The sequence below is a fragment of the Tarenaya hassleriana genome, unplaced genomic scaffold (genome assembly GCF_000463585.1).
Source record: "Tarenaya hassleriana unplaced genomic scaffold, ASM46358v1 Cleome5, whole genome shotgun sequence".
NCBI lineage: Eukaryota > Viridiplantae > Streptophyta > Magnoliopsida > Brassicales > Cleomaceae > Tarenaya > Tarenaya hassleriana.
The window spans coordinates 510,730-526,281 of record NW_010967707.1 but is presented as its reverse complement, the minus strand read 5'-3'; the positions used below and the strand labels follow the sequence as shown (position 1 = coordinate 526,281).

Sequence of the window (15,552 nt, the reverse complement as noted above, 5' to 3'; positions counted from 1 at the left end):
AGAGGGGTTATTCTGACTTGTATCCGTCCATTATGTCTTTTTGTCCAAGCGGCGGAGATTTATACGCGTCTCCGGCGCGTGAGATCGACGTCCATAGCTTTTTCTTTTTCATATCTATAATATTCAACAAGTCAATGATCATCTTAAAACCCTCGGACTCGGTCAGCGTCTTTAATTTTGTCCCAACTAGAGAGGATAATGTCTTAACAAAGGTCATTACACTGGACGAATCAATTACATCAATTCTTCAAAACCATTACACTAAACTAAGAACACGAAAGCATGTTCTTCAAACCCATTAATTAAGAGCAACCCATTGATGGGATGGCTCAGACCAAGCTGGTCAGCTCATATCTTTCTGAAGAGGAAACATGGGCGTTGTACTCAGAATTTCTTGAAGAAGTCGTGAATGTGGGCAGTGATTTCTTCGGGTTTCTCTTGCTGGAGGAAATGGCCGACTCCTTCCAATACAACCACCTCTTGTAGAAAGGGGACTTGCTTCTTGATGCCACCCTCGTGTATGTATTCCTTCACACCAGGGATGTGGTATGTGACATCTAAGTCCCCCACCATGAACTTCACCGGCACCTTGATCTGTGCACCAGTCCATGGTGCTGTCAATTCCCAGCTCCTGCAAAAACCCAAACCAACAAATAAACACTACAACTTTCGATTGGGGAATGGAGTCAAGATGTGTTGGACGAGTTTGTAGGGCTTTTACAGGTTCATAGCTCGGTAGTAGTTAAGTCCTCCGGTGAAGCCCTTCTGGCTAAATTTCTCAGCATAATAATCGATGTCCTGTTCGGTGAGCCAATCAGGCAAAGATGGTGGATCAGGTAAACCTCTGAACCCAAGTGCTTTGGGAATACACGGTGGGCGTGGATTACGTGAGGTGAGAAATTTGGTTATCAACTTCTTAGCACCAGCTTGAGCAAAGTCCTCTTCGATCTCTCCACGCTCCTATGACAGTTTCCAATCACCAGCACAGAGAGAGAGAGAGTTAAGAAACAGAAAGAAAAAAAAATCACAAACTGACAATTGAATCTACTTCAATCAGCCAAATATATCATACATCCATGTCATGGAAATCATACAAGCTAATAACGGCTTTCCGCAACATTAGTGCGAGCTTTACTCGCTTCTACCGAACACACCCCCAAGTGCGACTTGCATAACAGAGGCAGCACTAATCTCGGCATAGTTCCAGAGGGTAAGATGATAGTCCCAGATACAGCAATATAGATATACACTTCAAGTAATTACAAATTCCAAAAACATTGTCTTCCCAGTTATTCAACTTTCTCTGAGCGAAAAATAACTCAATACACTGTGAATTTGATAGTTCAGTAAATGGAACCTATAAATGGATCCCTGTCATTTGGTCAACCAATACCAACAATCATTTAATGGCTCAACTGTAATGGGTAAGAACCCTCATGGACAATGGAGAAGTTCCATTTCACAACACTTCCTATTTTCAATAACTTATTCCAGAACCATGAACAGCCCCAATTAGCCTAATCTGTCGCATAAAATAGTCCACAAAACGTGGAAGAAGAATCGCCATTAACATTCGTGGTGTTGCAATTAAGTTCCCACCTTCGAGACCGCAAAATGTCAAAATCAAACGTCGTAATTGCCAATCCATTGGTGGAACTGGAGAGTGAGCAATAAACTTCACTAACAATCATAATTGGTGTCGACATTAAAAGATCGTTTAAACCCTAATTATCCACAAAATTAAATTTGAGCTTAGGAGCTCAATCTCACCTGAAACCTGCAGATATAGTAATCGTCACCGAACAAGGCCCTGAAACCGTCGACAGGCTTCACGGCGGGGTTCCTGGGGCTGAAGGCGACGCTAGTGTTGACCAGCGCGTTGACTCGGTCGGGTCGAATCAGACAGAGCCACCAGGCGACGATGGCGCCCCAATCGTGACCGACGAGGAAAACACGGTCGAGGCCGAGGGAATCGAGAAGCCCGACGAGGTCGCCGACGAGGTGGAGGACGGTATATGACTCAAGCGAAGGCGGCGCGTCGGAGTCGCCATAGCCGCGGAGGTCGGGGGCGATCGCCCGGTAACCTAGGGCCGAGAGGGAAAGGAGCTGGTGGCGCCACGAGTACCAGAGATCAGGGAAGCCATGGAGGAATAGAATCGGAGGGCCTGAACCGATCGAAGCGACATGCATGTTTATGCCATTCGTGGAGACCGTCGTGTGCACTATCTTCTCCATTCTCGTCGCCCTCCTCCTTCTTCGTCGCCGTCGTTTTGTTTTCCCACGGGGCTGAAGATAAATATACGATGGTTTGTGGTGATCCTTATTGATATGCCTTTCCTCCCACTCAAGTCAATTTCAAAAGCTCAGTCCATATAAATATTTTACATTAATAATGTAATCAGTAATTATACAAGTAATTTAAATGCATATAGTCAATTCTTCGGTAGACCAATCATGTAATTTAGATCGGTATAGCTGTAAAATTAAACAAAATATTTGATTATTTTCTTATATTGGTCGAAAAATATATGAAAATTCCAAAAAAAAATAATTTGTTTCAATTTATAATTTCTCAAAAAATGTATACAAGCTTCACATTTCCGAGCTTGGATGTCGTACAATAACTTATTACATTTGCGCAAAACAAATACGAAATCTAATTAATTCCCCCTAAAAAAATTAAAAACAATAATAATAATAATAATAATTCAAATTACAATATATGGAAAAAAAATCATGAAAGTAAACCGCCAAAGTAAGGCACGCCGGACTGAAGGATCCAGTCATCGCCGAGCAAGAAGCTCGAGACCGTGAAATTAGCTGCGTCCGTGGAATTAATCACGTGATAACCGGGCCAATTAACCCGGTTAGTGGTATTTGAACCGGGTCCGGTATTGTTGTACTCTGCGTAATACAGCGTACTCAACGCAAAATCCCCGTTCCACTCCCTCCAACCGACCGGTTCAACAAAACCGTCAATGTACGATTGCATGTAAACCGTTCGAGAATATTCCTTCCAAGGTCGTCCCAAATATGTCTTAACCGTAAAATTGCTCGCAACCAAATCGTCGGCCGGTTTAATGGTACAGTTGTGGATCGACGTACCGGTGTTCTGGTTAGGGTCCGTACGCCCCTGAGCCGTGATGGCATTGAACTGGTTCTGCAAGGGCTGTCTCGGATAAATATTACAGTTTTGGAAAACGACCGCCGCATTTCCGAATATGAAATCGACCGTTCCATAGATATCGCATTCTCGGTAGAACTGTCGGAGAGAATGCGTGTAGAGCGTGTCTTGATATGCCTCGAAACTACAACCATAGAATATGGACAGATCTGCCCCGGACCGGACCGCCACCGCCTGATGCTTCTCCGGTCCGGCCGTGTTCCGGAAAGTGATGTTCACGGCCACGAAGTTCGGCGCCACCACCGCTGCCAACCAAAAAAAAATTATCACGTGAAGAAGAATGACCATTATTCATTATTTGTTACTGAATAATATATAGTCCATATTAGCCTATACTATAGTGGTATATAATATTTTTCTATTATTGATACTATTTTCAATGTCCGTCATGGGAATCGCGTAGAAAATTATTTACATTTTCTCCTATTCAACCATATGTATCTCAAAAGTAGAATAAATTTTGTCGTGTAGCGCGAAAAAGCTGTGATCGATTATTATTACGTACAAGAAAAATTAAATTATTTTTCATAACGTGTCGGTAAGATATTGTGTGTAATAAAACGTACCGAAAGAAGCGGAGTTAAACGTGGTCCAACCGTCGACGACGCTCCTGTTACCGGTGATCACCGTCTGGTTGATTCCGTCGCCGACCATCATCAAGAACTTCTTGTTCTTCGCGATCGAAACGTACTCTTCGTAAATCCCCGCCGTTATGTAGATCAAGAAGAAGCCGTTACTTCCGTCGGTGTTGTTCGGCGCCGCCGCAACGGCATCGGAGATTGTGGAGAAGTTTCCGGTGCCGTCTTGGCTAACGATCACGCAGTCGCTCACCATCACCGTGCTCCCGTCGTCTCCTTCTCCGGCGAGCTTCCTCCGGCTGACGGACTCGTAGACGGCGCGTGTCCGGTCCGCCATCTTTAACGGCAGGAATCCGTTACGGAAGACCCGGAAGGGCTTGTGGGAGGCTTCGTTCGGGTGGATCCACGAGAACCCGACCCGTTTCTTCTTCTTCGGGACCCACCCTTTGGTGAAGAGAGCGAGCGAGACGCTGTAGAGCTTCGTGTCGTTGACCAGAGGCAAAGCGACGCCGTTTCGTACGGTCCACGTGGCGGAAGCCGTGGTCAGACCGTCGAGGCAGGTTTGTTCGTTGGTCAACGCCGCGGAGAGGAGCGTTTGGACGTCGTCAGCTTTGGGGAGCGTCAGCGTTTTGCTGGTGGCGTTAACGGTCTCAAACGACGTTAAGAGGTAGTCCATTGTGAGGCCGGCGAGGAAACGGCAGTCTTGGAGAGCCCTAACGGCCGTCTGCGTCAGGTGGGTATTGCGTTTGAGGTATTTATCAATGACTCGAACGAATTTCCGCGACTGCGATAGCGATTTGCGGAGAGAGAACCGACCGTAATCGTGAACGTCGCCATGTGTAGTGTTGGGCAGCACTGATTTGCAGTACTTAGGATCCGGCGTCGTTTTGCAGATACTCGAGGACGATGAGTTAGAGACAGTTTGAGAAGCAACGACAAGTGTTTCGAGAGACAAGAGTGTGGTGAGAAGAACGAGTGCGGTGGTAAATGCCATGTCGGAATTTATTTTTATTTTTTGGTGGTGACATTATGAAGTCGGGGGTGAGTGGGTTTATATAGAGTGAAGAGTGACTGGAGGAGGGTCCGATTAAATTTTGATATTGTTACAGAGTTAAATTAAATTAATTTGCACTTGTGGTTATAAAATAGTAGGAAGGGTGCAAATCTCCAAGTCAACTTGTGCGAGGAAAAACGCGTTGTTCCTCGAGATTAATCATCGGATGCTGCACCTTCAAAGCTGCCTAGCTGTCCTGCATCTTAATGTTCACCGATTCTCTCTCTCTCTCTCTCTCTCTCTATATATATATATACATTCATCCATTTATGATATAGTTATGGATTTATTTATATTTACAATTCAATGTCCAGGCTCGAAATATATAAATGTAATTTATGAACTAATTAGATTTGTAATATCCCGAGCCGGTTCTGAAACTAGCCGTTGTGAGTTATTGACCACGGTTCGTCCGGCGATTTCGCCGGTTACCGGCGTAGCCTCACTGTTAATTTCTTCGGTCAGATATATATTTTTAAAATGTACGTAGCTCAAAGATAAATAGAATAAAACAAACTGGCCATGGAGTAAAATATACATTAAAATCGTGCGTAAAATTAATTGTAAATGGACGAAGAATATAAAAAATTATCTATATATATATGAATAAGTCAAATGTTAAAATAGATTGATGGGTCTTTTGGTGTTGTTAGTAGCTCTATATGAACCTTTCTGTTCACCTAAAACCAGCTTAGATCTGGGACAATGTATGTTCATATTATCGTGATGATTATAGATTGTTTGTGTTCTTGAATAATTATGGATAAATATAATATGCATAAAAAAAAACCATACCGGAAATCCCCACCAAACACGTTCCAAGTCTCTTTCCATTGGACTCGTATGACATTTCCTAACAATTATGTCAAATAATATAATAAAAAAATGTTGATTTATATATGCATGCACACATACATCGTAATAAATAATGTAATTTATAGAAAAACCTGTATAGTACGCAAGAACGTAATTACATATATATATATATATATATATATATATATATATTGTTTGAAGATCGATTTATTTGTCAATAGAGTGCAACCACTGCAAATGCATACAAATATAGGGATTGTTATCAAATTTTATGTTTGGATGAAAATTAGGTTTTATTTTATTGTATAAAATTTTTAAAATATAAAATACATTTTTGGACAACTTATTGAAAAACTTGTAATTTATATAGAACTGTAAACCACTCGAGAACGAAATTGTGTTATATTATATATATATATATATTATATTTATGTCATATATATATATATATATATATGTCTATTGGTCAACACGCACAAATAATCGAGACTTCATGCTAAACCCAATCCAATACTCACTCACTCGCACCATTCATCCACCTTTAGGATTTTCTTTTTTTTATTAACTAAATATATTACGATGATAAAATTAAATAAATTAGTTTTAAAGTGCACCCTACTTGTCGAGATGGGTCGTTAATGATTTATATTTTTGTAATAAAAATTTGATTATTTTAATTTCCATTTTTTTGTCGGATTGTTAAACATGACGTGTTTTAAATGGATTTGCCTCGAACAAGGTCCAAGACAAAACGGTCCGAAAAGGACAGACTCTGAGCCTCAACGTGATATGACATGCATGTATATAATTATGTCAATTTATTATTCGGTGGTTCATTTAATTATATTTCTGGTAGAAAAATGACAATTTTTCTATAGATATTCTTTGAAAATTCCAATGTATAATTAAAGATAATATTATATCTATATATAATCGTACATAACAAAATGTTAACGTCCATAATTTCATTTTGGGTTAATAATATATTTATAAATATGAGAGTTTACTACCAATGTGTACGTTGTAGGAAGAAATTAAAGTCACGGGTTAACAAAAACGGCACGCATGTTATCCTCTGCTTTTCTCGTTGTCACACATTCCACACCCATTGGAGAACTTCAAAGACATAAGCCAATCAATGCCTGTAGATGTTTCTATTGCGCAATCTAACTTCAGGGTCGTGACAGTATCGATCGTGATTTGGTTTCATGAGTTATGTAACTTAGAGATGGGAGGCCCTATTCGTGCTTAGATCCAAATTTAATCAGTGACCCACTTTGCCCATGCATGTTTTATAAAATTCGGTGAAATCGTATCCTATAATTTAATATGTATTTTTTTAATCACGTTACATATAATTTGTATGTGTGCGTGTAACATATATAATATGGTCTAAGACGTCGGCTTACGTACATAGGTGAATGGTATTTTTAGGAAGATGGTTTGCTTAAAACTGTAATATCCAATATGGTCCGTTGATTCAACCGCATGCATGCATGGCATTGGACGTATTCGTTATATGATATGATCCAAATTTTACATAATGGGATCGTAATAGAAGTGTTGAATATACGCACCACCACCATGTTCAGTCACTTTCATGGCTGTTGAAAATCACATATTTTTCCATTATATCATAACCACAAAAAGACAAGTAGACAAAATACACTAACCCGCACCTATATAAACACTATATACTAATTACCATCATCACTCCCTTCTTCGCACTATATATATATATATATATATATATATCGTTTCCAGTCATCTCTCATATACACCAACTTCTCAAAAAATGCATCTTCTCCGTCTTACTTCACTTCCCCTTGCACTTGCACTGTCCATTGTCATGATCTTCTCCATTTCATCATCTCCTCCACATCCCTACATCCACAAGACGCAGCGTTTTACCTCCCGTTATTCCGCTGTCTCGTTTTTCTTTCTGTTCTTGAGAGAATCGGAGAGATCGGTGAGGGATCGAGGTCGAAATACTCTACAATTATGTGCAAAGGCCTTTGATTTTATTTTAAATTAAAAGGGAAAAATAAAGAAACCGGAAAGATGTGTCGGAGACGGTAACGTAACGGTAAATTTGTTACGGAACATGATGGAAGACAAGTGACGATTCAGAAACTGAACTCCGTTACCGATAGACGAAGAACGCGTTGGGCGAGGAACGTTCGCATTGAAGGGTTCGAAATCGAGCTCGAGCAGAAAAGGATCCTCAACCCTTAGACATTCATCCACAAAAATTCAAATCTTATGAGTTCTTTCACGCGTAAGATCCATAAAAAAAAATCTCATCTTTATGTTGATGATAGTGAAGGAATTTGCTTACTCTCCATCAACGAGTTCTTCCTTGAAACGAAGATATTCAGAAACCGTTAATTGCTCCACGCTAAGCTCGAAGACGTTAACACGAACGTATTCCCAAATTCCAGGTCTCGGCCTAACAGCTATGGCCACGAAGGGCGGCACGATGATGGCTTCCTGCACAAAATTAGACCCGATACCTAACGTTTTCCACTGTCTGAATACAGTTGACAGTAAACCCATACGAAGAAGAACTACAAGAACTCAGGCTAATGAGACTGAGTGCAAAAAAACTTTGAAAAATTTCGAAATTCACCATGGCCGACTTGAGGATTTCGCCAAAGGGACCGTCGGAGAGTCCCTTCTTCGCTTCATCATCTCCGATCACGAACTCGAGCTCATCGATCAAGTTATGCGGTTGCAAAATCCCTTTCCCCTGATCCATATACCTTCAATTGTCCCGCCAAAACACAGACGCGAACCCAAACCCAAACAAACAATCAGCAACCCGAGTCGAAATTTTCTCGGGAAACAAACAGAAACAGCATCGCGACTTCTCGTAATCCCGGAAAAAGGGTCAAAAGAAACCGATGGAAGAACGGAGAAGGAAATAGGACCAAACCTGGAGAGAAGGGCGACGAGCTCGTTGCGGTGAGCGGAGAGCGTGTCCTCGACGCGCTCTCTCATGCTCGGAATTCGAGTAAGCTTAGGATTCGACATGGTTATCGAACAATCAATCGAGCCAAAAGCTTCAAACTTTACCACGAAGCATCACTCCCTTCTTCGCTATATATATATATATATATATATATCGTTTCCAGTCATCTCTCATATACACCAACTTCTCAAAAAATGCATCTTCTCCGTCTTACTTCACTTCCCCTTGCACTTGCACTGTCCATTGTCATGATCTTCTCCATTTCATCATCTCCTCCACATCCCTACATCCACAAGACGCAGCGTTTTACCTCCCAAACCCCATCCCGACTCGTCCGCACAGCGTGTGAACGCACGCGCTTCAAGGATCTATGCTTCTCCCCTCTTTCCTCTCTCCCGCCGGGTAATTCCTCCTCCGTACCGGAACTCATCGCCGCAACCGTCAACGAGACCATCTCCGAGGTGATGATCTCGTCTTCGAACTGCTCCGGCCTCCAGCGCCGCCTCGGTCCTGACCTCAGCCCCCGTGACAGCCGTGCCCTCGAGGACTGCCTCGAGCTTCTCGGCGACACCGCCGGCGACCTCGACGATGCCCTCGCCGACCTTCACTCTCCTTCGGCGGCGCGTGAGTTCTACGACCTACAGACGCTCCTCAGCGCCGCCATGACGAACCAGTACACGTGCCTCGACGGTTTCGCCTTCAACGAGAGGAACAGGAAGTACAGGGTCCGAGATAGCATAAAGGACAGCCTCTTCAACATCTCCCGCCACGTCAGCAACTCTTTGGCCATGCTTCAGGAGATTCCGGCGAAGCCAGGGGTGTTCCCAGAGTATGGGAGGGTTGAGAACGGTGGTTTCCCGACATGGGTTTCGAGGAGTGACCGGAGGTTGCTTCAGGCTCCGGCGAACGATACCAAGTTGTTCGATCTAGTCGTTGCTAAAGACGGTACCGGAAACTTCACCACCGTTAGCGCCGCCGTGGCCGCCGCCCCCAACTCAAGCACCACAAGGTACGTACGTACACAATTCTCATCGACCGTACATTACATACATATATATATATATATATATATATGTTTTTAATAACGAGGTGCAATCCTCGAATGTAAAGTATCGTTGAACGTAATATTTTACGTATATATGTATAATGTATGTATCAGTTCGAATAATTTATTGGTTGATATACTAAAAGTGACTAATATAATAATTATGGGGTAGATTTGTGATATACATAAAGGAGGGGGCGTATTTTGAGAATGTGGAAGTAGGGAGGAAGAAGACTATGTTAATGTTAGTGGGAGATGGAATTGGGAAGACAGTTGTAAAGGCTAACCGCAATGTCGTCGATGGCTGGACTACTTTTCGCTCCGCCACCGTCGGTGAGTCTTTTTTCCTTTTTTCATTATCTCATTTTGGCCCCAAAAGTTTCAAAAGTTACACGAAATCGGACCATATGTTCAGAATTAACATTTAACTACCCAATTTCATTTGACATTTTAGAGTTTGGTTCACTGAGTGTGACTAATAATATAGGCGGGTTTATAACGTCGGGCTGACTGTTATACATGAATGAAATACGTTTTCATGCTTTGTTTATACCACATTATTAATTATCTAATGTTTATATATATATAAAAAAAATGGGGCTAAGCCAATGTTTTTATAATCCTGATGGCGAATTTGTGACGACATAAGTATATATTCTCGAGATGTGGTTCATGATTTACTCATAAAAATTTATTAGACAACTATATACACATAATTAATAATAAAGCATGCATGATCCGACGAGTCGCTTTCTTAGACGGTCTCATGGTACGACAATTTTATCTCAATTTTTTTAAATACAGTCACTTTATTAAAATTCATATGGTATAATGATTATTTCGAACATTAGGTAAATTGGTCCAGCATAATCATTTTAACGCGTGCTGGGACATGTCACATTTTATATCATCAGCTTCGGTGGTTGTCGACTTGTTTTTCAACCTTTGGTCCTCACTTTAATCAGTTCGCCCATAAGGTGTTCTCTTTTCATGAAAATGCATTTACAGGATCATCATCATGTACTGAAACAGAGTTATTACATAATTAAGAATCCAAAGTTCATGCATGCGAATATAGGAAGAATTGTTAAATGTCGGACCATGCAGTCATGCACGTTCAATAGCAAAATTCTTTTGTTTTTTCTTTCGTTGGTTCGCCGGTTTTCGTCTGATTTAGCCGGTTCAACGTAGGTTGACTGAAACGCAAACCAAAAACTCACTGGATCGCAGTTTGACCGGCCGGTCAAGTCCGGTTTTAAAACATAGAATCTAACTTCTTATGGGCTTAACCCAACTATTTCTTGGGACCAATTCCGATCCAACAACTATCAAATTTTTCAAAATGTGTATTAATTTGTGTGTGTATATATATCATTGTTCATGCAGCTGTGGTAGGAAATGGATTCATAGCCAAAGGCATAACGTTCGAGAACTTTGCCGGTCCGACCAAACACCAGGCGGTGGCTCTCCGCAGCGGCTCCGACCACTCCGCCTTTTACCTCTGTAGCTTTGTCGGCTACCAAGACACTCTCTACGTCCATTCGTTCCGCCAATTCTTCCGAGAGTGCGACATTTACGGAACGGTCGATTTCATATTCGGTAACGCAGCAGTCGTGTTCCAAAACTGCAATCTCTACGCCCGAAAACCGAACCCTAACCAGAAAAACATATACACCGCCCAGGGCCGTGAGGACCCGAAAGTCGTTAGCGTGAGGGCCGCCGACTTGATCCCGGCGAAAGCCGCCGTGAAGACGTACCTTGGACGGCCGTGGAAGGCTTATTCTAGGACGGTGTTCATAAAATCGTATATCGATGACGCGGTGGACCCGGCCGGGTGGTTGGAGTGGAATGGCGATTTTGCCCTCGACACTCTGTATTACGGAGAGTACATGAACCGGGGTCCCGGTTCGAACACGACGAACCGGGTGAAATGGGCCGGTTATCGGGTCATCAATAGCTCGACAGAGGCAAGCAAATTCACCGTCGGTCCATTCGTCCAGGGGGACGCGTGGCTTAATTCCACCAAGATCCCATTCTCCCTTGGCTTGGGCTAATGTTGTAATATGTAGAATCAATTGCCTTAAAAATATATATGGAAATTGCTTTTGTTGCCTAAAAAACGAATCTAATATCTGAATTATGGTTTTCCATATTCATAAAGTATGTATATTTATTAAAGCACATGGCAACACAATTACACAAAAATAAAATTAAAAAAACTCAAAATTAGCGGAAGGAAAGGCAAAGGGCCCAAGCATGTGACTTATATATATATATATATATATATATATATATATGTATATATACGTACGTGGATAGGGAATGAGCTTTACCATCTTTTTTGGGGTTACAATAATGGGGAGACTTTTACAGAGAAGCATACAAGAAGAAGAACATGAAATCCAATTTTATTTATTTTATATTTTATATATTTTGGGATATTGCTTTTGTGATGGAGGGGGTCGTCATGTGGAACAAATATACGAAATGAACATAGGGTGCACATGTCTGTATGACATTCTACACATGTTCCTCTTCCGTGGCTTTCCCTCCATTATTCGTCCTATTATTACTTCTCTTGTTATTCAGATATATATATATATATATATATATATATATATATATATAACGATAAAAGAGTGGAAGTGAAAGTTATCGAATATGTTCAGATTTGTTAAGGAAGTTCGGTCGATTTCTAAATCCAAATAGTGTTTTGATTGTATCGTCTTTCAGAAAAAAAAAAATGGTTTCAATTCCTCTTTTGGATGATCAAGCATTTTCTGATTGATTCGCAAACTTTAAACTTATATTTTCATTTTATCCGTTTTGTCTATTTCAGATAATTCAAATATACTCAATACTGTTTGTTATATTAAATAATCAAATGCATATTATAAATGAATCTTTTATTGATATACATTGTTTGATCGGTTTATGGTCTATATTTATTAATATATGTGTTGAGCTCCTAAAATACGGGTAAAAGGGTCAAAAGTTACATGATCATATATGAAGTTCACACTTGTTATCATCATCATTCGTACATCCTCCGAGTCGTTGGCAAATACTATCCGCATGATTTGGTGCCGTTAAACTAAATAATAATAATTATTATTATTATATCGAGATATTATTTGCAACATTCACCGATGGTAAATGGTGAAATATAAATGTATCATCGGCAACTCTTACAGTTATTTATTACTACGAATGGGTCGCCGTTTTTACAATAATATCCCCCAAACGTACGGACAAAAGCGATGGGGATGTTTTTAAGGAAAATTATAAAAAAGCCCCTCAATATTTAAAATGTTCTTATATTTATCCTACATGTGTTCTGAGTTCGGCCACACTTCTCCGTTTGTCCTTTCATTTTCAACCCCATATCTTTCGTACTTTTTGTCAGAAACCCCATTTCTTTTCTGACAAGCATTTTTTTTTTGTATCGTATTATGTCGATGTGAGTTTTTGGGGTTTGCCCATAAGAATTTGATTATAGAGGAGACTCATTAACCAACGGATGGGAAAACAGAGAGGCAGCCCCTTTTTCCCTCTATAAAGAGCAGAGCTACTTCCTCTGTTCCTCTCGCAGCAGCTTCTGCAGTCTCTGGTCGTTGGTTAGTTGGTTATTCACATCTCTCTCTCTCTCTCTGAGTGAAGAGAATGGTTCTCCTTCCTTCTTCTTCTTTTGGCCTTCGAGTTATCGTCTTCCTGTGTTTCTTCCTGCTTCTCTGCAATGGCTTCCCCTACGCTTCTCGCCACCATCGACGCCGCTTCGCCAAGCACAATTACAGAGACGCTCTCACCAAATCCATTCTCTTCTTCGAAGGCCAGAGGTCTGGGAAGCTTCCCTCCAACCAGAGGATGGCTTGGAGGAGAGACTCTGGTCTCTTTGACGGCTCTGCCCTTCACGTAATTTCCTTCGAATCTCTCGACTTTCTCTGTCTTTCTTGTTCTTGTTCTGGTCGGAAAAGCGGCAATGCTGGCGCTTCTGTCGAGTGAAATGCACAGAAGCACGAGAATAAGGAAACAAAACCAAATCTTTCTGCGATACGTACAAACACGAACTTCAGTTTTTGCACGATTAGCGAGAGATTTCAGCAATGCAGTCCACTTTCTGTAATCTAGCTGTTGAAAAGTGCAATCTTTCTGGGTTTAGTGTATGAACAGGACCATACCCAGCAGTAAAAAACTTGACTTTCCCCCCCATTTTCTTGATTTGCACTGATGTTTTCTTGTGCAGGTGGACCTGGTGGGAGGATACTATGACGCAGGGGACAATGTGAAGTTTGGGTTTCCAATGGCGTTCACAACCACAATGCTCTCATGGAGCGTGATTGAGTTCGGTGGTCTCATGAAATCTGAGCTGCAAAACGCCAAAGAAGCTATCCGTTGGGCCACTGACTATCTCCTCAAAGCCACTTCACGCCCTGGTGTCATTTATGTTCAGGTTCCTCTCCACTCTTTCCCATCATCCGAACAGGGGAAGGAACCAAACCATAATCTTGGTTGAGATCGAGAAATGCTGTCACATGTTCTGTGATTCTGTTTTTTTTTTTGGGTTTTAGGTTGGTGACGCGAACAAGGACCATGCCTGTTGGGAGAGACCAGAAGACATGGACACGCCGAGAAGTGTGTTCAAAGTGGACAAGAACACTCCTGGTTCAGATGTCGCCGGCGAAACAGCCGCTGCTCTCGCCGCCGCTTCCATCGTTTTCAGGAAATGTGACCCTTTCTACTCCAAAATCCTTCTCCGACGAGCCATTAGGGTAACTAACGTGACAGAAATCCCTAATTTTTAACTCAACTGGGTTTCATCTGATTCAAAAATTCGGTCTTTTTGCTCGGGGGATTTAAGGTTTTCGCGTTCGCCGACAAATACAGAGGCCCATACAGTGCTGGGTTGAAACCGGCCGTCTGCCCATTCTACTGTTCTTACTCTGGATATCAGGTGAGACAACAGCTGTTACAATGGACGGGTCTCTATTGAAATCGATTGAAACTGTTTTCACTGATAATAATCACAAGACCCGTACAAGAATCTGGATAATGGGGACTGTTTATAATGGATTTCAGGATGAACTGTTGTGGGGAGCTGCTTGGTTGCACAAGGCCACAAAGAAACCGACATATCTGAACTACATCCAAGTCAACGGACAGATCCTTGGAGCTGCTCAGTTCGACAACACCTTCGGTTGGGATAACAAGCATGTCGGAGCCAGGATTCTTCTGTCCAAGGTGGATTATTTAGCTTCAGAACCCTAAAGGCTAAAACCCAGAAATTATAAATTATAAAAGTTTGATTTTTTGGCCCACCCAAAGAAAAAAGGTTGAAAATTTAAAACCCATGTGGGGTTATAATGCTGTTTGTTGAAGGCGTTCCTGGTTCAGAAGGTGAAGTCGCTGCATGAGTACAAAGGGCATGCTGATAATTTCATCTGCTCTGTCATCCCCGGTGCCCCTTTCTCTTCTTCCCAGTTCACCCCAGGTCTCGCCCCTCATCTTTCACATTCTTACATTTCTACCCCCCAACATTCTTTAAATCTTTGAATTTCAAAATTGTTGAAAAAAAGATCAAAACTTTTGGATGAGAAATAGTTTGGGTCATTTTAAAAATGCCATTTTTTGAAATTCGAAACAGACCGTTGGGGGTAAAAGAAAGACATTTCAGTACATGGATACATATATTGTGGCCTGTGGGTATATGTATGTGTGTATTTGTGTGGGGAGCAAATAAACTAACAAGAAACAACATTTAAATGTTGGTATATATGTATGTATGTGTGTGTGTATAGGCGGGCTATTATTCAAGATGGGAGATAGCAACATGCAGTATGTAACGTCGACATCGTTCTTGCTCTTGACCTATGCCAAGAACTTGACCTCCGCCCGCACCGTCGTCAA

At 41.5% G+C, this 15,552-nt stretch overlaps 5 protein-coding genes across 5 annotated transcripts in view; 2 read left to right on the top strand and 3 right to left on the bottom strand.

Annotated features, from left to right (window-relative positions):
- Positions 1-135: 135 nt before the first annotated feature.
- Positions 136-2,325, bottom strand: LOC104825965 (bifunctional epoxide hydrolase 2). Its single transcript, XM_010558428.2, has 3 exons — positions 1,771-2,325; positions 722-960; positions 136-631 (listed from the first exon to the last, which is right to left on the bottom strand). Exons 1-3 carry the CDS (start codon positions 2,233-2,235, stop codon positions 385-387), a joined length of 951 nt encoding a protein of 316 aa, XP_010556730.1. The 5' UTR covers positions 2,236-2,325; the 3' UTR covers positions 136-384.
- A 218-nt stretch (positions 2,326-2,543) lies between these two features.
- LOC104825964 (probable pectinesterase/pectinesterase inhibitor 7) lies at positions 2,544-5,042 on the bottom strand. Its single transcript, XM_010558425.1, has 2 exons — positions 3,751-5,042; positions 2,544-3,429 (listed from the first exon to the last, which is right to left on the bottom strand). The coding sequence occupies exons 1-2, from the start codon at positions 4,754-4,756 to the stop codon at positions 2,735-2,737; spliced, it is 1,701 nt and encodes a 566-aa protein (XP_010556727.1). The 5' UTR covers positions 4,757-5,042; the 3' UTR covers positions 2,544-2,734.
- Positions 5,043-7,230: 2,188 nt separating this feature from the next.
- Positions 7,231-15,552, bottom strand: part of LOC104827367 (sucrose synthase 3-like) — a 13,554-nt gene continuing 5,232 nt past the window's right edge. Inside the window, exons 2-7 of the mRNA XM_010560540.2 lie at positions 8,568-8,707; positions 8,262-8,394; positions 7,971-8,122; positions 7,718-7,862; positions 7,448-7,516; positions 7,231-7,236 (exon numbers count right to left, since the gene is read on the bottom strand). Of these exons, the coding sequence (XP_010558842.1) occupies positions 7,231-7,236; positions 7,448-7,516; positions 7,718-7,862; positions 7,971-8,122; positions 8,262-8,394; positions 8,568-8,665 (603 nt within the window). The 5' untranslated portion in view covers positions 8,666-8,707. The remainder of the gene's footprint in view (positions 7,237-7,447; positions 7,517-7,717; positions 7,863-7,970; positions 8,123-8,261; positions 8,395-8,567; positions 8,708-15,552) is intronic.
- LOC104825960 (pectinesterase-like) lies at positions 8,749-11,772 on the top strand. The gene is made up of 3 exons (XM_010558422.2): positions 8,749-9,612; positions 9,821-9,981; positions 11,035-11,772. Exons 1-3 carry the CDS (start codon positions 8,798-8,800, stop codon positions 11,700-11,702), a joined length of 1,644 nt encoding a protein of 547 aa, XP_010556724.1. The 5' UTR covers positions 8,749-8,797; the 3' UTR covers positions 11,703-11,772.
- LOC104825962 (endoglucanase 17-like) overlaps positions 13,169-15,552 on the top strand; it is a 3,192-nt gene continuing 808 nt past the window's right edge. The window contains exons 1-7 of the mRNA XM_010558423.1: positions 13,169-13,560; positions 13,892-14,098; positions 14,217-14,417; positions 14,507-14,599; positions 14,725-14,886; positions 15,025-15,136; positions 15,444-15,552. The exon at positions 15,444-15,552 is cut by the window's right edge and continues 17 nt beyond it. Of these exons, the coding sequence (XP_010556725.1) occupies positions 13,312-13,560; positions 13,892-14,098; positions 14,217-14,417; positions 14,507-14,599; positions 14,725-14,886; positions 15,025-15,136; positions 15,444-15,552 (1,133 nt within the window). The 5' untranslated portion in view covers positions 13,169-13,311. The remainder of the gene's footprint in view (positions 13,561-13,891; positions 14,099-14,216; positions 14,418-14,506; positions 14,600-14,724; positions 14,887-15,024; positions 15,137-15,443) is intronic.